Source organism: Pieris brassicae, chromosome 12 (assembly GCF_905147105.1).
Source record: "Pieris brassicae chromosome 12, ilPieBrab1.1, whole genome shotgun sequence".
In the NCBI taxonomy this organism is placed as follows: Eukaryota; Metazoa; Arthropoda; class Insecta; order Lepidoptera; family Pieridae; genus Pieris; species Pieris brassicae.
In genome coordinates, this window is record NC_059676.1 from 746,748 (window position 1) to 771,046 (window position 24,299).

Here is a 24,299-nt window from a genome sequence, read left to right on the forward strand (position 1 = left end):
TACCCGATTAAGTGTATACATATTTAATAAAACCAATACAGTTCCAATAGAGTAATCTTTAAATTGTCACGTTAAAACCAGCCAAATAGCGTGCTATGACAATTTGACCACCACTATTTTTGTACCGTGTTCAGTACCGACCCTTATGGATCAAGACAATTTATTCAGGAGGGTTTTACCGATATAACGAATAAAATTTGTCTTTAATATAACTTAAAATTAACAATTAATTTTAAATGATTCCTTATATGTAAAAATATATATTCTACAAAGTAGAAATTTCTGTACTACATCAGGTCTCTTCTCTTCAGGTACTGAAACAGTTTCACACATACCCACACATATTATAAACAAAGACTAGGTATAAGGTACTATTATTGTACGTTGCAAACGTAATGTTAAGAAGGATGTAAGGACCATTTTTAATATAATAATATAAACGCTATAAATTTCTTTGTTAATAAACATTCATCATACATCAACGCTTTGTTTTTTCTCTTATTAGTTATCATATTACTTATCATCATATTTTTTCCACTTGGGATATAAGAGCCATCCATCTACTGTATATTAATAATATTATCCTAGATTTTCCACAAAAACCGATACATATATAGTCCGTCATTTAAGAAAGATAATAAATTTCGTTTCAATATCCGTAGCGCTGATCAACCGTTATTAAAGTTAACGCGTTCAACTACGATTTGCTATATATCTTTTAGGCGTAAATTAAAAAAATACGATTTAGCTTAATATTAAACGATAAGTTCTTAAATGATGAAATACTCTGAAAGAAGAGATTCCTGTAAAGGTTTAAGCGCCACTTACCGGACGTTATCAAGCATGTAAAATAGTTGCAGTATCAAAAACAATAGTAATCAGTACCAAGGTCAAACAATCTCCGAGACGGTTCTCACACTCATTTGACCAGGCTCCTCTGCAATTTGATCATGCTGTGACAAAGTCATCTTGATACTATTCAAACACCTTAAGGTTTTGACAAATTTTGAATATCACACTGTGTGAAACTAGATACTTGGGAAAACTTAGGCTTAGTCTTAGTCTTAGTAGGCTTAGTTTGTTTTTCTTTTAAATTAAGTAAATATGGTTACATATTTTCCGGTAATAATTTGCTTAGTAGAATTAAATACAGCTCGTTTTCGTAGTCTCTCCTGAAAATTCCGAACCGATACGTTGATTTGCTGCCTCCTCAAGTCTCTATGATCAGCTTATCTCAGGGAGTTAGGGATGATAAAACCCATAATTGTTTTAATCCGCGTCATGCCATCCATCAACCATCACCACTTTGTTGAGAGTATTCGGTTCATGGCAACATGGCCAAAGTAGCTTAACATCCGTTCGTAAATGATTGTTTCCGTCCATGCTATTTGCAACATTCTAGTCCAACACCACATCTCTATCGATTGCCTCTATCTCTACAAAAAGTCTACGAAAAATATAGGAAATTTTGACGAGCCTGCTCTTGGTAGTACTCGACACGTTTCTGTTTTGGCATATTGTAGTCAGTTTAATCATTGCGGCTGCAGCCATCTGTTTTCGCCTAAGGATTATACCGTAGAAAGGATTTACGCGATGATTACGATTATTTATTGTCAAGTTTTACCTAATTCGTCGTATTCACTTTGATATTAACATAATTGTTTATAATATTGTATGCATATACACTATGTAATCTTAATTAGACTCATTGCCAGACATTCAAAATGTAATCCTTTATCTATGTCATAGATTTGATTACAAATAACTTCATTGCGTAAACCTGTGAAAATTAAAGTCTGTAAAGAAAATTTTCTTCGCATTTCTAAATAACAGTAGCAGAAGAGATTCATAAATGTGTACGTGGATGAAATAACAGTGGCCAAATTATTGGAATATTTAGCAATACAAGTATTAAATCGCTTAATCGCAGTATATCGTTATTACGATTAAGTTACGTCAACCGCGGTCGCAATACGATAGTTTCTCAAACATAATATTAACTGTTCTCTTACATTTATTAACCTCAGTTGTTTATGAAAGCAGTTATTATCGTGATTCTTTATGGTTATTAAGCCTAGGGAATCGCGTGACATTTTAAAAGATTGATTGAATAGTGGACACTCGACAACGTGACAAAATATCAAACATTTTTGCCATTAAAACAATTATAGAATATTTTGCTTTTAATATTAACTTTTCGTATATATGGTATTCCATATAGTGGTGAAATTCTTGTTTTTAAGTTCAAAAAAAAACACGTTATGACGCAAAACTTTTATTAAAAAAAAATGGCTTAAAAAGAAATTTCAAATAGACAACGATTTTTGTTTCAATACGACAGAAATGATTCAATATAATTAAAAGCTGAAAAGTTTATGAGCTTACATAATAATGATTTTCAAAAAACTGTTGGTATAATAATATAATAGAATCTTAGAATCACATAATTCCAATACCTAACTGCCTGCCTAATTGATACCTATTACTAATCTATTGTTTAATCCACGCGCTAACAATTATTATCAGAGACCCATAACTAAACTATTTCGTTTTTATGTAATAGGAATGCCTCCTAAGTTAAGTGATATGAACCGCTCATGGATACTTGCATTGCGAGAAAGTTCGCAAGTGCGTTGCTGGCATTTTAAGAATTGGTACGTTCTTTTCTTGAAGGACCATAAGTCGAATTGGGTCGGAAATACTTAAGTAGGGTAGCTGGTGCCATATTGATGGTGCGCGGCAAAAGCTGACTTAAGCATCGCTCAGGAACGACGGACGTCGAGGTGATACGGATGGTATTTTATATTCTGCCTTGACGTCCGATAATGAAACTCAGCTGCAGGTATTAACCCGAACAACTCCTCTGATCACTCTGCATGGTAAATGCGGTGGAAGATGCAGAGAGACCCCACAGGTATACGTATACTTTTATTATATTATGGCATTAAATTGATAGCTGGACTTTGTATAAGCGTCCCTATACCATACCATCAAAAAGTAACGATTTACGAGTCACGTGCTTTTCCAACATAGGCAACTTCTAGGGGCACTTAGGGTGAAGTTGATTCTGCCTAAAACCTTAATATTTATTGGGAACATATCAATCTCGGTTATTTATATTTATTGGTCACACAGAGTACAAAAACATATTAAGTACATAGATTTACGAAAAATTTAAAATACAATAAAACATTTAAAACTTTTTGCGCCTCGCAATATTTATGAGCAATATTGTTCCGATGGCACATTGCCACTGCGGTATTGTAGGCAACATATGTTTTAAAGCGAAAATATGACGATTGTATTCAAATTTATTATAAAAGAAATCTTCTTTTAAAGAATTCATGTTATAAATACGTTGCTTTTCAAATTACCCTTATGCCATTTGAACCATAAACTAGAAAGATGATGGAACTAATTTAAAATACCCGAAATAAATAAATAGACCTCTCATTAAACCCCTATTAACCTATGAATCCTTACATACGTCGGGCATCGAACCCGCGATCAGTGGAGCATGGGTCGAGTGACATGAACCGTGTGTAGTCGGTTAAGCGGGGTTTTGTGTGCACTACCGGTGTAATTCTGAACTGAACGTTGCTCTACTACATGAAATATTTTCTCAAAATTATTTTGGGTGACATTACTTTAACCTCATCCATAGGCAAGCTAAAACGTTAATAGGCTCAGGAAATATATATATTTATATATATCTAAGGTAAAAAATGATATAGCAAATTTGAAATATGTAAAAATTTTAAAGCGAATATTTTTCAAATTTCCTCATAAATTATTGGAAAATAAATAACTAAGTACAAAGCTGAGATCACAACATAAATTAATAGTAAACTTTTGTCATCTATATGTTTACGAGTGTGAGTTACACAATACATATATTTTGAACTATAAATCGATTGGCAGAGCAACATTATACGTGACACATTAAACGCTATCGACGCACATACAACAGGTGGGCACGCACACATGTGCATAGTATACATGGTGCTTTTGTTAAATATTAAAAGTGCTATATACGTAAAAACATTATTTTATGAATAATATTTTTTTTCTAAATCAGTGACAATTTTTATAATCTTCCCAATACTAGTTAATAATAACTCTCTATGGGCCTTTTTTAAAGTGCTCCAAGTGATTGGTACTTTGGCGCCCAAATTAAAGTATGAACGTGACGTGATATCTGAGGTTTAAAGTGGTTCATAAAAATTAATATACAAAAGACAAAACAATAAATAAAATAAATTTATAGGTATCATATAATATAGGCATCAGTCTGTATGTTCTTATCACATCACCTTAGTCAAGGTTTATAACAATTTTTGAACATACATTTAACCGCCTTATTACAGTTGAATAAAGTCTAAACTCCTAGACCTAAAAAACTTCATATGTGATATGCGAATGTAATAACCATTTTAGTTTGAGCTTCTTCGTCGCCCTCATCGACGTGAAAATGTATGATAGAAAGGGAAAATGCATTATAACTTGCAGTTCAATAAAATATGGTGGTCACATTACGATTTTGAATTTAGTTCGTATTCACAATAGTGTTTCGACGCGGCGCGTGGCGGACGCGGCCATTTTGTGTTTTAATTTTTTTACGTTTCGAAGAAGGTTTTAGTGTTGTGATATATTGTTTTTTTCTGATGGTAAGTTATGTAACTGTTAATTGTATTACTAACGTGAGTTAGCTAAATGGATTTTTAATTATGATAAATACAATCGTATATTATGTAAGTAATCTTACAAGCCGCGGTTTTTATAAATTTTAACTGTTATAATATTTAAGAAAGAGTTTTTTCAATTAGAAAGAAGGACGTTTAACCTTTATTTAACAGACTTGATTTAAAAATGTTGCAGACTTATTCTTATAACAATTCAATTCCTCATTCCCTCTGTAATAATCCACTGATAAAGGTAGTCTTGCTTTCTTTTACTGTCATATCGTGTCTATTTAGGGTAACTCTGGACCTTCGCGCTTTGAATAAACGAATGCATGACTCACTTGGCTAACACTTCCACTGTCTACCGAAATCTTAAGTGAATCGTAACATAACTGATAACATTTATATCGTTATTTAATGAATATTTATTAAGAATTTCGTTTTCGTTTTAATTTTGTATTCCTAGGATAAATTTAATGTTGAGTATTTGCAATTTGAACACCCAATGTTTAGCAGTTATTAATAGCTATGTGTTAGACAAAAAGTTAATTGTTGATGGCGAATGATGAAGGGTAAGAAGCAGTAAGCAAACGGAACTTATCTTAAATTTAATCAAAATAAGTATCTTTATTTACTAAAAGCTTTATATATTATAACTAGCTGCGCCCGCGAACTTCAGTTTTACTTAGCCTACCTTTTTAGTACATACCAACATGGAACATTTTGCTATGCTACCCCAGAGTATGTTTGGTTTTCCGGAATGAAAACTTTTTAGGTTGTTCTGTGAATTTTTCTCTATATAAACCTGAGAGTTCATGTCATAAGTTTATAATTAACAAATAAAAATGGGAATTAATTGTAGAGGGGGTGAAAATTTAGTGTTGTATGTATTTTTGTACGTTGTATCATAAAAAAAATAAAAACAAAAAATTGTATAAAAAATAAAAATGAAAGTTATGGCCACCCCATAACTTTTATCTTGCCTTATTTTACCCTTGTCATAAAGAGGTAGCCGATTCTCAGACATACTGAATATACATAAAACATTATATATTAGATATTATATATACGAAGAAGTGCTTATGGAACAGAGTTCTTATACATATGCTGTTCGTTATGGTGTCTCAAACATTATCGCTCAAATGACTTTGAACAATGAACAATTCTGACATTCAAATTATAGGAAATCACAGGAAACCTCCAAAAAAACATATATGTCTAAATCATTATAGTTCACTTGCGAATTTTAAACCTGTACAACTTCTATTTATACATTCTTTATATATTTAGTTTCGACGGCTCGTTTCATAGTTTTACACAATAGTTGTATGTAATACTATTATAGTCTTATATACAACTATTATTTATTCATTTTATTTGGCCCTTCAATTCAAACTCTTTCTTTAGCTATAAATAAAACAAACTAAGGATGGCGATCGCGAGTTGGTGTTTAATATAACACCAATATCCTGGAAGGAAATATATTTGTTTCGAAAGCCCCAAGTAACAACAATTAAGGACTAAAATGTATTAAACGCATAAAGTAGGAATGTTGTCATCGGTTGATAGTCTTATCATGCTTTTGATAAGCTAATATCATGATAATAAATATTTTTATACTGTTTCGTCAGAAGAAAGGATTACCTACTTCGCAATGAATATATGTCGTGGTGGTGGCACAACATGCCCGTTCCATTCTGGCGATCACACTTCCTTTATTTCGTCAAAGATAACTAGTATAAAACATATTTTACAAATTTGTTTCTTTTACATTTATAACAAATGTGACGTGTATGAATTGTCTCAACATACTGTAAATAAGTTGTATCAGGTAAAATACGAAGTTCTTGAAATGGTTCCAGCATAAAGGTTAACTGTCACAAGTCACCAAACTCATTTTAGGTGTTTATTTATCCATTTTTAATTATTTTTATTACTGTAGGTTAAGAATATTCAAGGCAATTTTTGCCGCGCACCACCGCTATGTGGAACCAGCTGCCCACTGAAGTATTTCCGAACCAATTCGACTTAGGGTCCTTCAAGAAAAGAGCGTACAAATTCTTAAAAGGCCGGCAACGCACTCGCGAGCCCTCTGGCATTGAGAGTGTCCATGGGCGGCGGTATCACTTAACATCAGGTGAGCCTCCTGCCCGTTTGCCCCCTATTTTATTTAAAAAAATATATATATAGTAAATCCTTTATTATTTCTTGAATCTATAAACTAAGCAATTATGTTATACTTAATAGTTATGCAAGTCATATCAGCGTATGCTAAAGTTAATTTTCTTATCTCTTTAACAATAATAATTTCCGTAGCGACAAATAGAAAACTATTGATAAAAAACTTGATATGGAAACATAGTTCGTATCTAAGGAGTAACCTAGTGTTATAGGACAGATTAAAGATGTCCTGTTTTTATTTATATACATACATATATTCTTCGTTTTAAATTTTATTGCATTAATTCCAAATAAAGTATTTAAAATTGATTAAATAGACTACATATTCGCTTCAAGGTGCTTATATCTTATCAGTTCGTACATTGCTTACCAACTTTGCTCATTATGTAGACAATGATTACAATTATAGATCTATTATAATATGGAAAATACCCGGGTTAAGTCTGGAAGATTTTGAGTTTGACCAAAGTGTCAAAATATGTTTGCTTATGTTAAATTACAGTTCATTCCCTTATGAAGCTTTTTGAAACCTCTTAAAGGGTCGTAAAATACACCTGTTAAAACGGTTCTTCCATCTGTTCTTGACCCTATTTTAGAGCCTGCGGCGCTTACATTATGTAGGTAACACAGTCCATAATATGAAATATATTTTATTGTTTATATATAGAAATTTATCACACTGTTTTTTTGCAACAACTTATACTTAAAAATTATTTTCAATACGATTGTTCGTGTGTCAATCTTGTGTAATATAGTTTAAAGCCAAAAGCGTGGTTTAAATAAGGACGTAACTGACGTAGTTATATGACGGAGAAATAATCTGAATATTTGTATAATTTAGATGAAATATTAAGATAAGCGCTTTCATATAAATGCTTTCTCCATATGATTGGGCAGGGTTGATATAATCTGAAAATAACGACGCCGCCGTTGTGCAATGAAATTGTAAATATAATATAAATGAAATCATGAAAATTAAGTTATTATTAATGTGTTCTTCGGGGACTCCAGTTTCAGGCCGTTTAAATCCCGGTTATTTTATAACTCTGTCATTGTGCGCACTTGTGCATACGTTCAATAATCGTGCGGAAACTGGATTGTCTAAGACCCAAACATATATCATATATGAAAGGTTCTACTGAATTACTATTTTAGAAAGAAAATACGCTGTTTAGCCATTAACTGCGCAGGTGGCAAATGTAATCACTGATGCAAAACATAGGGGTGAACCATAACGTACTGTAACGTGGGAAGGTGACATTAACTGACCTTTTAATAAGATAATTATTATATATGATTCATACATTTTTCTTGAATGAGTTTTCATATACTTCTACGCAGTAGTTTCGCTTAAGAAATATTATTGAAGTTTACACACGTTATATTTAAATAGAACAACGTTAGAATAATATTATTTTTATGGGTAAATAAATATACAATAATGAACATATTAAAGTATTTTTAACTTACTTTTACAGCCAGTTCTCAAATCAAGGGCGTAGAACGGCTAGACCAATAACCGTCACTCTTTTAAAACCCCAAGTTTGTTTTACAACATGTAACGGTAATGGTTGCACTATGCATCATGCACTTGCACATGTTAAAATAATTAGATAAACAACGGTTAATTAGAATAAGAAAAGCCCAAATGGGCCCAAATGGTGGCGACATGGGCAACGGTCAGTCTCCGTTATCGAAAACAAAATAAAAATTTAAAAGTCAAATGGTAAAAATAGCCTGTCGTCTGAGCTTGGATCTTTTATTATTGGACCTCGAAAGTGGGTCTGACACGAAAGAAATGAACAATGGTTCTTCATTCATAAAACACGTTAAGCTCACTCGAGTCTAGTGTAAACAAAAAAACAACATGTGTGTAATTCACAACAACTTTGGTTTCAACATAATGAGACGAAAATAATTTTAATTTTTAATGTTAAATGCAATTTTTTATTTACAAAAAACTACAATGTTTAATAAAGTTTTTATAATGAATAATATGTAAATTAGACTTTTTTCAATACATTTTTTTTATTTCAATATTAAAATTTATGTTTAATATCAATTATTAATTTCAATAAACACTTAAATAATTAATGTTTGAAAGTTGATGAAACGAAAAGGCGACAGTAAAATGAGACACATAAATTCATAAGATTTAACGTGTCGAATCGGTATCGGTCGCTTTTTCGAAAAACACACAAACACAACGATGCTAAAGAAGTTTTCATTCCAAAATAGAACTGAGTATATAATTAATTCGATTGTTGACAACATTCATGTATTACATTTTTTTTTTCAGATGAATGTTAATAGTTGACTACACCGTAGGATGAAAATGGCGGACACAGAAGGACCTGTCACTGTCAGTGATTTACCTATTACTTTTCAAGTGAGTTATTTAGTTGATTAAATATATTATGTATATGTTAGATTATCTGTAATGTCTATTAGTTATCTGTGAAATTTAATGACACCATCTTTAAGCTTTTAGAAATAGCGGGCTTCTGGAAAAATCTAATAATTTAATATTGTATTAATAATAAAATAAATCTAAATGATATTTTCTGAAAGTTAACATATATATATATAATTAAAAAATCTTGCCATATCTACCATCGTAATGAAAAAAATGAATATTAACTTCTATATAAATGTATATAATAATTGTTAATACTATAAGCCTTAAATATCTATTGAATACTTTGTCTTTGTCACTCTCATGGTCACAAACAAACACGATCAATCATTATTTAACTAATTGAGGATTAATTGTACTATAAGGTTTCTGTAAGATATGCGATATGAAGAACAGTGAAAGTTGAGATTTAAAATGAAATTCTTTATCACTTAATATAGGTGAATTTAAATTTGTATTAATTATAAACTTTTATAAGTGTTAAGGGCTGTGGTAAACTAACGATTTTAGAGATTTAATAATAAAGTTATTTTTATTATGACGGTGTATGATTCGATTAAAAAAACCCTGAAAATCGTAATACTTATCGAAATGACAAAACATAACCATGAGGGTTTTTATTCAAGGTCACAATTTAAATAACTTTCCGTGTATCAATATTCCAACTTCCAAGAACTTCCGGTCAAAATCATGTATATTTCAAGTTCAGAAATTTTTCGTTTTTATATTTGCTATTAATTTTCTTAACTTAAGCTTAATTAAGTTGTGAGTTAACACCAACTCACAACCTGGTGAGAAAAGCCGGTAGACCGAGGCTGCGTTGGTGAGATGGAGTTGTCCATCACCACGAAACAATGGGTGTTCGAAATTGGACGCTAGTAACTCGAGATAGATTGTGATGGCGAGAGATACTTGCGGAGGCTTAGAGGGGCTGAAAAGCCGTTGGTGAAGATGTAATTAAGTTAAGAAAAGTAAAAAAATTAAAACTATTTTAATTCTTAACTTGACTAAATTTATATGTTATTTAAATTCACTATATATTTTGTATACAGCTGCTGCATCTTCATATCGCGAGTAATAAGCTTAATTTAAATAGTAAAATCAGCCTCCATAATGAACTAAACGTAGATAACATCATACTCTCGCTACGTAATGTGTATTTCGTGACTATCGAGTACACGCATTGTTTTAGATTTAGCAATGCTCAAATATACAGAGCGTAACGGAATTGCGAATACGCGTTTTAAATGGAAAAATCAAGGTTAAGTGGGTATCGAATTAGCCATCTTCGAACTACGCTTAACATGGAGAGCATATATTCTTCTTCGAAACGGTTAAACACATAAATTTAAGATGGCGTGAAAATATAAATACAAAAGTATCTTACTAAAGTAGTAAAGTGCCTGAATTTGTAGACTTTTAAATGGCCTTAGGATCTGGCGTCATCGATCATTATGATCTGGGATCATGCCTTCGAACCACTACGGGCTAGATCATAGGCCTATACCTAGATAGATATATGTAATGAAATGCTTGAACATTTGGACAGCGCGATTCAGTGTGTGACGTCATCGGTTGTGACTGAGTGTGGCCACAGATTTTAGGAGTCGCTTTTTATTTATTTTCAGTTAAGTTATGGAGTAAAGTTATGGAGTTAATATATATAGCAAAAAGAATTTTTGAAAGCAATTTACCTACTATAGGTAACTTAATATTTTAAATAAAAGATAATATTAAAGTGTAATTATTGTATTCAATCCATTGTCCTAAGTTTAGTTTTAAACGTCATGTGTCATCGTTATATTAACGATCGACTTAATTATAATTAACCCTAAGGTCCTTGTATTATACTTTAAGGATGTGACATAATACTTTGTAATACAAGACCAGTAGTTATTTAGAACTGGCAATAAAATCTCCGTCACTCTTTGATATATACATTTCGTATTGTATTCTCGTTTTTGGATGTTCAACAAAGCCGAAATTCGATACTCCTACATGAAGCCCTAATCCCTGGTCTGACACAGGGCAGGCACGTTTCTTTGATCATATTTGTATCAAGCTAGAAAGTACCTCCAAAAATGGATTCAACGAACCGTAATATAGAGAGTAAAATTGTGTCTTGTAATAGCTCATTAAAACCAGAGAGAGTTTTTGATGAAGTATGTTACAATTATGATTTATGTGTATATAAAAAATTAATAAGTCAGTAACGCTACAACCTTTTTAGGTCTGGGCCTCAGATTTCTGTATTTATTTTGTGATCATTTGTCAATTTGATAGGCTACTTGATCAGCTTTCTCTGCCTCACACACGCCGTCGACATATTGGGTCTAAAGCAGGTCCTCACGATGTTTTCTTTCACTGTTCGAGCGAATGTTGAATGCGCATATAGAAAGAAATTCCATTTGTGCACAGCCGGGGATCGAACCTATGACCTCAATTATGTGTCTATAAAATATACAAAACTACTCGACTTTGGTTGGTTTTGCCTTGTTGTACGTGATTTAACGTTTCTTTCCACAAAACAAACACACACACAGAAAAGTCCCTTGAGTTTACCATGTAGTTAATAAATTCTAGTATGTTATTTGTTAAATTGCTTCTATTTATTATTCATTGTTTTATTTCTATTTTATCTTGATTCTTTTTTCCTTAAAAAATTTTAATCGCTGTATTTTATCTGATAAGTTTTCTGTTCCTTGCCTGCTGTTGAATTTTTTCTGTAAGATACATTTAACTCATACGCAATGTATTATTGGAGTATATCTTCTCATGTTAGTAAATGTTGTACGACCCCGATGCAAAATAGTTCGTCTAGTTCAAAATTTTCTCGACGAAAATTTTCTAGCTTCGAAAGCGAATAGTTTGTAGGGTCGATGCTGGCAAATCAAGTTACCAAATATCTAAAGACTTGATACCTTCCAGGTCTACAGTCCACCATCTATAATTCAGCACTATTATTTTACCAATTTTTACTTTTTGTATTTTACGCTTTGCACTACTTTCCATACTAGACGAACTATTTTGCATCCGGGCTTGCAATGTTATATCATAAATGTTTCGAGTCTTAAAATTAAATTAATTCCTAAATAAATGTAATAGTATCCAAGGTACTGAGTGACATTGTATGACGTCATATCCTTTTAACGGTTCGCTCGCTTCAATTATCCTCACACAACGATCTATTTGGATCAGTGTAGCGTTCAGACTAATTATACAAAATTATACTAAAACTTGTAAAATGCAGTACGAGGTTTGATTCCCAGTGTAACTATAAGTGTTTCAATTGTTGGAAATGCAGGTAAATTACCTTATTGCCTGATTCTGGCATCGGTAGTCCAATGTTTTGTGTTGTTCATAACGTTGGTATTTTTTTAATTTACACTTTTATTGCCATAACAATTCATTTAAAGAAAACTTACCAAGTCTGTATAGCATTAGCATTTATAGTGCCAGCCTTTAAGAACAGTGTTGGCCTAGAGGCTTCAGCTTGCAACTCTCAAGCCTGAGGTCGTGGGTTCGATCCCCGGCTGAGCACCAATAGATTGTCTTTCTATGTGCGCATTTACTATTCGCTCGAACGGTGAAGTAAGGCATCGTGAGGAAACCGGCTTGCCTTAGACGAAAAACTCGACAGCGTGTGTCGATACATGGTTATGAAACATTTGGCCATTGGTATATAATTTTTATAGTATAGTAAATATATATATTTTTTCAACTAAACGACTTAAACGGAAGTATTGTAACAATATCTTTATCTAGTAGTGTTGATTTTGATAAAATACGTCGAAATTTTTACTATATATTCCAGATAAAGTCAATTTTACCTTCTGATATGTTCATACGATATTTTTTCTTTTGAAGGTCAAATATTTGGGTCAAAGCGATGCACGAGGACTATGGGGCATCAAGCACACAAGGAAACCAGTGGACCTTATGGTTGCAGCAGCTAAGGCATTACCACCAGGTATACTTCTGAAAAATGGTTACCAAGTTATCTTGCATAAAACTCTGAAAGAGAAATATTGAAATATATTCTGATTAATGTCATTCTGTTAGGTTTAAGAAAGACTTCTTCCAACTTTCAATCCAATACTTCAAACTACCTCTCCTTAAAATTACAATAGGTACCTTAAATATTGAGCCGGGGCGAAACAACGAATTTAATATGTTCATGTATTTATTTCCTTTATAATATACAAGCAACACGCCACTACTCATTATTCTCTTTTAACGACATTATTAACTGTGATTTCCAGGTGAAATGTTACCAATCGTGAAGTTGACGATCACAGTGGAAGGGGTTCATCTGGAGACCCTCAACCACGGCACAAAACGAGATGAATTCGAACATATGACAGTAAGTCATTTACGTAATATTAACTGCTATAATCCTGAGCCAGGGTTTAAACAAAAACGGGTTAAAATTTGCCTCTTTACGGTGATAATGATTAACCATATTATTATTACATTTATTTTACGCCTGTATTGTTTATTTGTATATTTTCTTCTCCGTAGTCTTCATTACTGGTCGTGCCTCTCTCAAGGTATTAGATATGTTGAGACTTATCATTGTATTGATGTGTTCAGACCTATGGGTAGGCAATGGGCACCATTCTCCTGCCATCACTTATATAATAAATAAGTTTATAATTTACTATAAAAATGTGCGTGCGTACAAAGTACACATGTCAGAAGTGAAACTTCTAGCAAACTAAAGCTAGCAAATTTCCGTGACTTAGAGGGACGGAAAAAGGAAGATATGTTAGGAATTTAATGAATTTCATTGTCATTAAAATATTAAAGAGTCGAAAATTAATACAAATTATAAATTTAATTTATTTCTTCGATATTTACATTATTCGACGCGATTTCCATTGGCATTATGATAAGTAAATTATGCAATATAAGTTCGTGTTTAGCATCGATTGTCGTTCCCGAATTCGTAGTTGTCGTGTTTGGATTATTATTATTATTTTTCTTCTAGAAATTTTATTAATGGTTATGAATTATCAACTTATTGGCGTTGACATATCGAACGACGTTCAGTTTCGCGGTCATTTGGAGGGAAAGGCTAAATTAGCCTCCAAAAAGCTTGGTGTGCTCAGCAAGGCGAGACGGTACTTCACTCCGGGCCACCGCTTGCAACTCTATAAAGCGCAAATACGGCCCCACATGGAATATGTTCTCACCTCTGGGCGGGGGCTCCCCAGTACCAGCTCCTTCCATTTGACCGTATCCAACGAATCGTCGATGACCAATCCATACCATGGAGAGTGTTCAGAGGAGTTGTTCGGATTACCTGCAGCTGAGTTTCATCATCGGACGTCAAGGCAGAATACAAAATTCCACCCGTATCACCTCGACGTCCGCCGTTCCACGACTGAGCGTTTTTCAAGGCAATTTTAGCCGCGCACCACCGCTATGTGGAACCAGCTGCCCACTGAAGTATTTCCAAACCAATTCGACTAAGGGTCCTTCAAGAAAAGAGCGTACAAATTCTTAAAAGGCCGGCAACGCACTCGCGAGCCCTCGGGCATTGAGAGTGTCCATGGGCGGCGGTATCACTTAACATCAGGTGAGCCTCCTGCCCGTTTGCCCCCTATTTTATAAAAAAAAATAAAAACTGCGAAATTAATGTTAAAGTCACCACCCAAAACGAGTGGTGTTTTATTATTCTCATTACCAAGATAGCAGCACCTCCATGAGCTGTATGTAAGTAATTGGTGATGCCAGAAACTAATTATATCATAATTCATATGTATTCAGCAGCAATTATATTACGTTCGCCCTTTCTCACTCTCTCTCGATCGGTCTCAATCAGTCTCTCCTTTTTCTCGATAAAAACGCTGCACATATTCATGACGCTATTATTATTATTGCGTTTCATCCGTAAAAATTTTAACCTCATGCTAAGGCTAAAGAAGTTTCTCTTCAACAACCCCAAATGGTATTATTTTTCACAAACTTCGAAAGTCCCTTACTTATAATTGTTAACGAAATCCCAATACAATTCAATGGCAATTTTAATTATGAGCTAGCCTTACAGGTGACATAACTCTGGAACTGAAGATTCCTTCTTGTTCTTCCGTGTTTAGTTACAGTGGCTGCTGCAACTTTTGATACGTTACATATGTTTTCAGGTATTTTTTAACATAGAATCAATATCATACGGCGTCCAGGACCTGGTCTACACCCGTGTCTTCTCGATGATAATAGTCAAGGACAATGCTGACGTTAAAGGGCTGAACCCATTTGAGTGCCACGCCTTCGTCTGCGAATCCAGGTAAAACCTTGTAATGTATATAAGACTTTTTTACTTTAAGTACCTAATAATAAACAAATGCAGTGTTGGCCTAGTGGCTTCAGTGTGCGACTCTCATCCCTGAGGTCGTAGGCTCGGTCCGCAGCTCTGCACCAATGGACCTTATTTCTATGTGCGCGTTTTATATTCACTCGAACGGTGAAGGAAATTATCGTCAGGCAACCGGCGTGCCTTAGACCCAAAAAGTCGAAAGAGTGTGGGGCACAGCAGGCTGTTCACCTACTTACCGTTTACATTGACAAATGATTATGAATTAGACACAGACCTAAAAAGGTTCTAGCGCCACTGATTCTATTTCACTAATAATTACTATAAACTGAAACAATAATTCAGTGTATGGTAAGCTTCACGAATTTCTGTTTGATTATATATTTTTCATTTTTTTTAATAATATTTATTACTCTGACGACGAGTTTAAAACAACTCTTTTATGTTTGTTGTTAAACCTACATCTGGTGTCTGTTTCATTGCAAATGTTCTTTTATAGACAAGTAGGATCGCCTTTGGGTCAAAGAAATGGCGGTTTCGTGAGTGTTGTGCAAATTTTCAACTAGTATTCGTACTCACGGCCAAATGGTTGAGATTGAGATGAGAATAAATAAGTTGAAACTGCTTTAGGCGCGTAATATATGATGAAACGCAATAACAATAATATTAGCGTCACGAAGATGTGCAGCGTTTTTGTCAAAGAAAAGGTAGAGAGCGATCGAGACCGATTGAGAGATATTGACAAAGGATGATTGAAAACGTAGCATGAAGCAAATAGCCATGGGGCGAGAGTAGAGAGCAAGCAAGTGACAAAGATCGAGAGGGAGTAAGGGAGATCGGGAAACAATATACGCTTTTGGTTGATGCATTCGTTTAGTAGTTACATATTAGAACTTTAGATGGAAATTCTGTCGCATAACGTCTTGTGCAGTTAACCCAGATTTTTATTAATTTATATTATCATTAGCACGTATACAGTGTGAATATAGATATACAAATACATTGAGTGATCATATACTGGTACATGATCATGTATTGGGGCTTTTACCTTAGTAATAATTAATTTACAAAGAAGATTCACTTCTGACATGTGTACTTTGTACGCACGCAGTTTTTTTTTTAATATTAGATTAATTGTATGTATATGTAATACATTTGGCTGATTGGTTAAGCAATCAAATATTTTGGGACAGGCTTCTAATTCATTTAAAATTTTGTTCTTTTTGAACAATAAATAATATTTCGTAGTTTTCTTCATATCGATTGTGTAACGGACATTCTAATCTCATAGTGAATAATCATTTGGCCTAGTCTTAATATCCCAGGCGATAACGTTTTTGAAGACTCTGAGAACTAGGTCACCCTTAAAAATACTTAAAGATTTTCTATCGGAGAAAATAAATTTCGAAACTATTTTATGCCGTATAATAGTATTATAATACCTAAGTGCTACGTTATTATGTACTTAGTTTGGTTAACTTGGAATGGGCTGAGATGTGGGGTCACTCTGCATCGTCTACCGCATTTACCATGGAGAGTGTTCAGAGGAGTTGTTCGGATTAATACCGGAGTTTCATCATCGGAAATCGAGGCAGAATGCGAAATTCTACCTGTATCACCTCGACGTCCGTGGTTCTATAACTGAGCGTTTTTTAAAGCAGTTTTTGCCGCGCAGCCGGCAACATACCAATTCTTAATAGGCTAGCAATAGCACTCGCGAGCCCTCTGGCATTGAGAGTGTCCATGGGCGGCAGTATCACTTAACATCAGGTGAAAATTTTAATCGATAAAAAACATATTTTTTGTGTTTAAAGAACATTTGGAATTACGGAATAAGAACGCTTGGATTTACGTCAATTTATATTTATTTACTAGAATTTTAAGCACGTTAAACGTTAATACGATAAGTGATAACATTTAAATCAGATAAATGTGTTTATGATTTACTAAATAAATATCGACATCACAAGTCATCAGCCATTTAATCTAAGCTAAACCGTAAACACTTCAAACGCAGATAAAGGTGAATGACACAGTTACAAAACTGTTATATAATGATTATTATAATAGTAATAATAACTGCTTTATTTCATATTATATCCATGTATAGTTTTAGTTAGAGTTAGTAACAATTAGTGCCTATGTTAGTATTTGTAAGTAAACAAAACAAAAATACTCCTACAGTCGGGAAACATACCAACGTTTTAAGATATGCGTGTTTTCGTAATCAACACATTCAGGATACTATTAGTTTTATGCCTAACACGATGCATCTAGTATACGCTTGTCCAAATGGTAGCATTATCACGGTCAGTTCGGGTCTCTGCAAACATAACTGATGCCATGCAGAAACACGGCAAGCCCAATAGCAAGCAAAAAGTGTTGTTGTACTGAATACTGAGCGTATTCGCCTTCTGCATAAACCGGGCCCATAGGCTGCTCATAAAATTACTGACAATGCGCCTTGAATAGAATAACTTTGACTTCTTTAAAGCTCCGGGCCAGCACATTACTCCTTACGTCTAACTAAATTTTTTAAATTCTGTTCATACATATTTATTGATCATGATTATACTAAATAAAAGCATTTTATCAATTTTATATTAATCCGCGACTATATTTTTCAGGAATGCCGCTCGTCGATTGACATACTCACTTGCTGCTGCTTTCCAGGATTACTCCAGACGAGTTAAAGAGAAGCAGACTACACCAGGTAATCTTATATTACAGAAATATTTATTTCCAACACTAAAATATATAGTATTTACAAATATTTTTAAACAACTTAGTATTAATAATAATTATAAATAAAAAACTAAAATATTCCTATGTGACCTTTAACACTGACAGTTTTTCCTCACTGTTTTGAGATACTTATTCGTTGAGCGAGCTCTGTGGTCACCGTTACTATCTATCAGGCGCCAATTAATAAGCGCCTTTGCACTTGAACCCCACAGCCCTAGAGTTTCTACTCCAAAGGGAACAAAAAATAAGTTTTAAGTATTTTTATAGCCTAAAGACTACAACAGTCATGCTTAACTTGGGAGACTTTCCACGACAAATCTTAAATCGAAAACACGTTATTAACAGTATAGGGAAAATTTCCTTGAATTTTCCTGAATAAGAAAGTTTTTATTCTTGCCGTGTGCTTGATATAGTTGTTGCTCTCATCATTATAATTTGAAACCTATGTGTATTTTTCCCTGCATATATTTGATATTTTGTTTGTAACATGGTATATACACCCCGTGAGTATACTTAATTTTCATATAAATAATTAGGTCGTTCTTACATGGCTGAAGTTTTATTAATGGTGACGTATGCATGCCGATTGTTTATAAGATCAGATAATTATTTTTTATTAGTAGTAATACTTCATGTTTGGTTTGAAAATGCCTTTACCATATGGAAAAATGTTATTTGTTCTAACAATTGAACATTTTTTTCGCACGAATGAGTTTAAAATCTTTTTAGCGTTTTGGACAACAAATAAATGTTCTATGTTCTACAACGCCTACATGGATCATTGTAGTGTAATTATTTAATTATTTCGTTTGATTACAGAACTGGATGAGAGGCCGCCGAGTCAGAAGCCAAAGAAGCGTTTTGCAATCGACCTAAGGACACCAGAAGAAATTGAGGCTGATTTGGAAACAGAAGCTTAAGCTTTCAGAAGCTGTATCAAATAGCTTTTTCTTAACTAACATTTGTACAAATACATACTTTGGTATGTGTTTCTTACATTATTTACATAAATCGACGTTTTGAGTGATTAACAGGGGTGGGTTTGTTAAATAATGTAATAATTCGTGTTTGTATCAGTTAAAGAAGTTGTTTTATAATATTACAAGCTAATGTGCTGATTTTAAATCAATTGTGGGCTAATTTTTTTTCTTCAAAATAAGATATCTTTTTGTTAAAGTAGTATTTAATGTACAGCCTTTTTTCATACATATACTATTTATCGATATCAAGAACGGTGTCGGAGTTAGGTAAACCTACCTAAATTTTGTCGAACTGACATACATATATTATAGTTTTTTAAGTTAGAAGGAATGTCCACATAGCTTTGTATTCTTTGCATAATATTTTTTTAAGAGTCCAAAGCATAATATTTATTGTTGTACTATTTATTAAGTTAATGTAAATATTACATTCCAAAGAGTGTTGTAGAAATAAATGATGGTGTTATAACTTTTGAAGTTATTCTTCACTTGTTTCGAGTCCTGAGATTTGAATACTATAGAAATCCTTTACGACATTATGCTCAACCAAGTGGTGGGTTTGAGTAGCACATATTGTCACACGTGACTCAAACCCACTAAAACCAGATGGATGCCTTTAGTTCGATAATAGATGGAGATAGCTATCTGCTGAGCCTTACCTCGCCAAATACGAATGTCACATACAGTTACTCCTCCCATGCAGGAATCTACAAACTTACTGCTCAGCGTAGGTCATCGTTTTCTATCTGGCGGAGCGCTTGGAGTATTTTCACGCTGACCCTATGCATTCTCTATTTAAGCCATGATGGTCACAAAAAGCTTTGAAGTCTTATTATTATTTAAATTCATAATAAGAGATATTAAATGAATAAATTAATTTATTTTCCTTAGCTCACTTAATAATTTCAAAATGTATACAAATTCATTTCTTGCTTTAACTACGTCTTTCTTATTGTTTTTTACAAAACTTAGAAAGCTATCTCCTAGAAGATCCTTAGTGTCTTCTATTAGATCAAATAGTTTGGATGTACTTAAATGCAGAAGAATCGTAAGTATTTTTCTTCTGTCCGCATGCCGGAAGTACAGGTTTTTGAGATCTGTATACCAATTTTGCGATTTATATGTGGTTATGAAAGCGACGTGTTTGATTGCATCATGAAACTAAAACAAATGTAATGGGTATCAGCATGAAAGGCACAAAATCCAAAAATAAAATACATCAAGAATTAAGGTATAATACACATTTCTCTAGACATTCTAGTTTAGGCATACGACTGAGACGACGGACAAGGGACTCTCAGTCTCTCTCCTCACGAACCATCACAGGAGAAATTAAATAAAATGGAGGTAAAATTGTTTGTTGTAGTGTCAATTTGGAAATTCGGACCAGTTGAACTACTCACGTACTGTATAAATATATCATAATAAACTTAATCACTGTTAAGAAAATATATTATATCTAATTCAATAATAACGTAAGCCTTACTGGTTAAAATCACCAAAAAAATTATTTTCGGTACCCTACACAAGATGCATCCTTGTACTGTATGTACCCTGAGTTTAAAAAGCAAAAACGTCTTAACTTTTACTTATTAAGATATCTAGTGAATGACACCGTTGTTACAAATATTTGTATCATTATTTTAATATACTTTTACGCGTAATATACTTACGTCATTCAAAAAGAACTGTACTTCAACTAGGAGTCTTTGAAAATTATTGAGAAAATCCTTTTTGCTCTGCATTAGGCTTCTAAGGAAAGTAGCGAATTCCCTCCACATTTTCACAGCCGATTTGAAACCTTTTCTCTTTTTATAAATTTTTGGTACTAAGCTTTTCTTTTTTATGTTCTTTCTTAGCTCATTGAGGGTTGTTTGTAGCGATGTTAAGCTTATAGTGTCGTTTAATGCTAAATCTGATGATTTGTGTAAGTAGACGACGTATTTTAAAAGTTCTAAGTCGTAACGATGTAAGTGTTCGCTAGCGTTTAAGGCCTCTCTGAAAAAATAATATTGAAATATAGTTCACATATTATGCATATTTTAAATAATTATTTTTTAATGTACAAAAAACCGACATAATTTAAGAAAAATCGTTGTTGGCAATTTATACAAATAAGTGGAAATTAACTCCTGATTAAAGCCTTATGTAGTGTATATAATAAATTCACATTAAAAACTTACGTTAAATCATATAATTTTTCTAAGGCAGTTTGGACATCGACGGTTGTTCTGAGCCAATCATAATTTACCAAAGCATCGTTATTCATTTTAATAAAATCCTTTATCACGGTAAACGTTGATTCTACAAGATCTATTTCTTTTTCACCAATATCTGCGTTTGTTTTAGATTTAATTTTCAATTTTTTACGTTTTAATGGAGTCGGTGTCATAGAATGAAATTGGTGATGCATGTTGTGTTGATTATTAAATTTATCTATTTCCTCATGAGAGTTCTGCCTTCCAAAATAATAGTCGATTGAAATGTCATCTTTATCTTTACTGTTATCGATATTAAATATGTCATGTAAGTTATCGCGAAGTGTTTTCGGATGTCGTAGGCGTTGTCGTGTCTCATTCACACTAGGTACATATCCAAACATTTTTTTTGCATATAGTAATTTTTTCACAGCATCTATATAGTTCATTGTGCCACTTTTATGATAACTTGTGTAAGGATGATCACTTTCGTTTGTATCGGGTAAATTATTCACGTTGAATTTTCCTTGTCTCATATAATTATTATCCCTTCCAAAGAAATAGTCCATGTCTATATAATCATTGGGGTTGTAGTTATTACTGTTGGGTATAACTGGCTGCGGGACCATCATATTATAGGGTTTTTTATGTTTTAAAATATTGTATAAATTTAACTTGTATGGATTATAATAATTATTGTTAATATTTTTAAATCTACTCCGTTGGTTCTGTTTTAATATCGTTTTTTTGTTTCTGAACTGTTCCTGAGATTCATCACTATCCATATCGTTCTCATTTGGTCCAAAGCGGTTATAAGGGTTGTAGTATGCATTTTCTGGAGAGTAATTGTAAACCGGTGCATAATGTGGATGTTCATTATCTTTTTGCGATTTTGTGGCTACAAAAGGGGGTCGCTCAGCAGCTGCAATAAAAGTCTTAAATAAACGTTTTAATTAATCAAGATTATGTTAGTGGTAAAGTATCTATATACACCTTTTATTTTGTAATTATTATATATTATCTTGAATATAAAAAACAAATTAAAATTTAACTCACAAACTTCATATACATAATATACAGACTTGTTTTCCCTCGATTTGCTTTCCCAACTAGTAATTTTATCACCATTATTTATAAAATGTCTATTCTCCTCTACTTTTTGCTTAGGATATGTCTTTCGGGCTCTGTACTGTTCATTGTTGTCGTCTGTAACGTCGAATGAACCATTTCTTGTATTAGGCTTAACGGTTACAACAATCTCTGTTTTAAAGTCAGGTATATCTGTTACCACAGCTTTAGTTGTATTATATAAATCTTCTTCTGTTATATTGGAAACACTGAAAAGTTCTGATTGATTGATCATTACATTTTTTGCACTATGTCCTACACTTGGATTAGTTTTAACCGATACACTACCATCTAAAACTGTTTTATTTCTTACAAGTGCTGGATTTTCTTGTATGATATCTAGTATATTCTTATCAAATGTAATCGAGTGGGGTTTCAAAGTAACTTCTGAATAATCATTATTTATTGTTTTATCTGTTTTAAACTCTATACTTGCATTCATTTTTGAAAAATTTTCTACAGATTTTAATTCAATAGTTTCATTTTCGTTGGGACTTTGAAATGGGCTTGTTTCATCGTTGATAGTTTTACGTAAATTAATAATATTGTCTGTAGTTGTGTATGTGACAGTGTCATCAGTTGTATTGTTTTCAAACAAACTTTTTGATTCTTCTTGTATAGTTTCTTCTGATGATTTTTCGTTATTATCTCTTGAACTTGGTTCAAAATGATCAATTATTGTAGATTTATGGTTATCAAAGTCTTCACTATCATCATAAATAAAAGAATGCCTTAAACTTATTGATGAACTCTCGTAGTTGTCTCCATGCTGTTTATAAGTAGCGCCTGTTCCTAGTAGTTCAGACTTATTGATTGATTGAACTTGAACATTATTCATATCTGGTTTTTGTGAATCAGAATTATCATACAAAGGAACAACTGGAATAAATATGTCATTATTTCTATGGTTTTCATTTGGTACATTTCTCCGTTTTTCCCTTTTACTGGCACGCATAGTTAAGTCTAGAAACTTTTCATTTTCACTTTTATTTCTTTCATACTCCTTACTTTTCGGAGTGTAATCCTGACTGTCTCTTCTCATTATTGCTTTTTTTGTATTGCTCCTTTCTTCTTTTAAAATATTCTGTACGTAAGCAGTATGTGAATCTAAGGCCTCATCTGAAATATTCACCGATGAGAGCTTAGGGACATTACTATTCTGATAATCCTCAAATATTCTTCTCGCAATCTTTTCTAGAAACTCCCGTTTCTCCTCTTCAGGTAAAGCATCAATATACCTTTCATCGCTGTCATCTTCAGCGATAACACTTTTCAATAAGATGAGCACTATAAGTATTCGATGCATTTTTGCAAACTATCGAGTCATTTTTAATTTAATTTTATGGCACAGAGAACAAATTCAGTACATGGAATTTTACATTAAAAATCATTTTCTGCTGTTAAATCAAGCATGCAAAAATAATTACTTGCACGCTAAGAAAATTTGATAAGGAAATTAAGTGTTTTTTTAGAGTTTAGTACTATAAAATTGTACTAAAGCAAACCCATAATAAATAATCTAAATAGTTATAAAATTCCTTAACTTTTAGTGAATAAATATTACTTAATTGTGTTAAAGGTGATAATCAATATAAATGGATTTAAAGTTGTGCTTTTTACTTTTCAATAATATGTTGACTAAAAATTTAATAA

At 32.7% G+C, this 24,299-nt stretch overlaps 2 protein-coding genes across 2 annotated transcripts; one reads left to right on the forward strand and one right to left on the reverse strand.

Annotated features, from left to right (window-relative positions):
• The first annotated feature begins 4,532 nt into the window (after positions 1-4,532).
• LOC123717282 lies at positions 4,533-19,793 on the forward strand. Its single transcript, XM_045673198.1, has 7 exons — positions 4,533-4,667; positions 9,163-9,252; positions 13,147-13,249; positions 13,542-13,642; positions 15,426-15,568; positions 18,223-18,308; positions 19,160-19,793. The coding sequence occupies exons 2-7, from the start codon at positions 9,193-9,195 to the stop codon at positions 19,258-19,260; spliced, it is 594 nt and encodes a 197-aa protein (XP_045529154.1). The 5' UTR covers positions 4,533-4,667; positions 9,163-9,192; the 3' UTR covers positions 19,261-19,793.
• Positions 19,794-20,184: 391 nt separating this feature from the next.
• LOC123717281 (metacaspase-2-like) lies at positions 20,185-24,043 on the reverse strand. The gene is made up of 4 exons (XM_045673197.1): positions 22,575-24,043; positions 21,504-22,440; positions 20,994-21,318; positions 20,185-20,481 (listed from the first exon to the last, which is right to left on the reverse strand). The coding sequence occupies exons 1-4, from the start codon at positions 23,950-23,952 to the stop codon at positions 20,194-20,196; spliced, it is 2,928 nt and encodes a 975-aa protein (XP_045529153.1). The 5' UTR covers positions 23,953-24,043; the 3' UTR covers positions 20,185-20,193.
• Between the last annotated feature and the right edge of the window lie 256 nt (positions 24,044-24,299).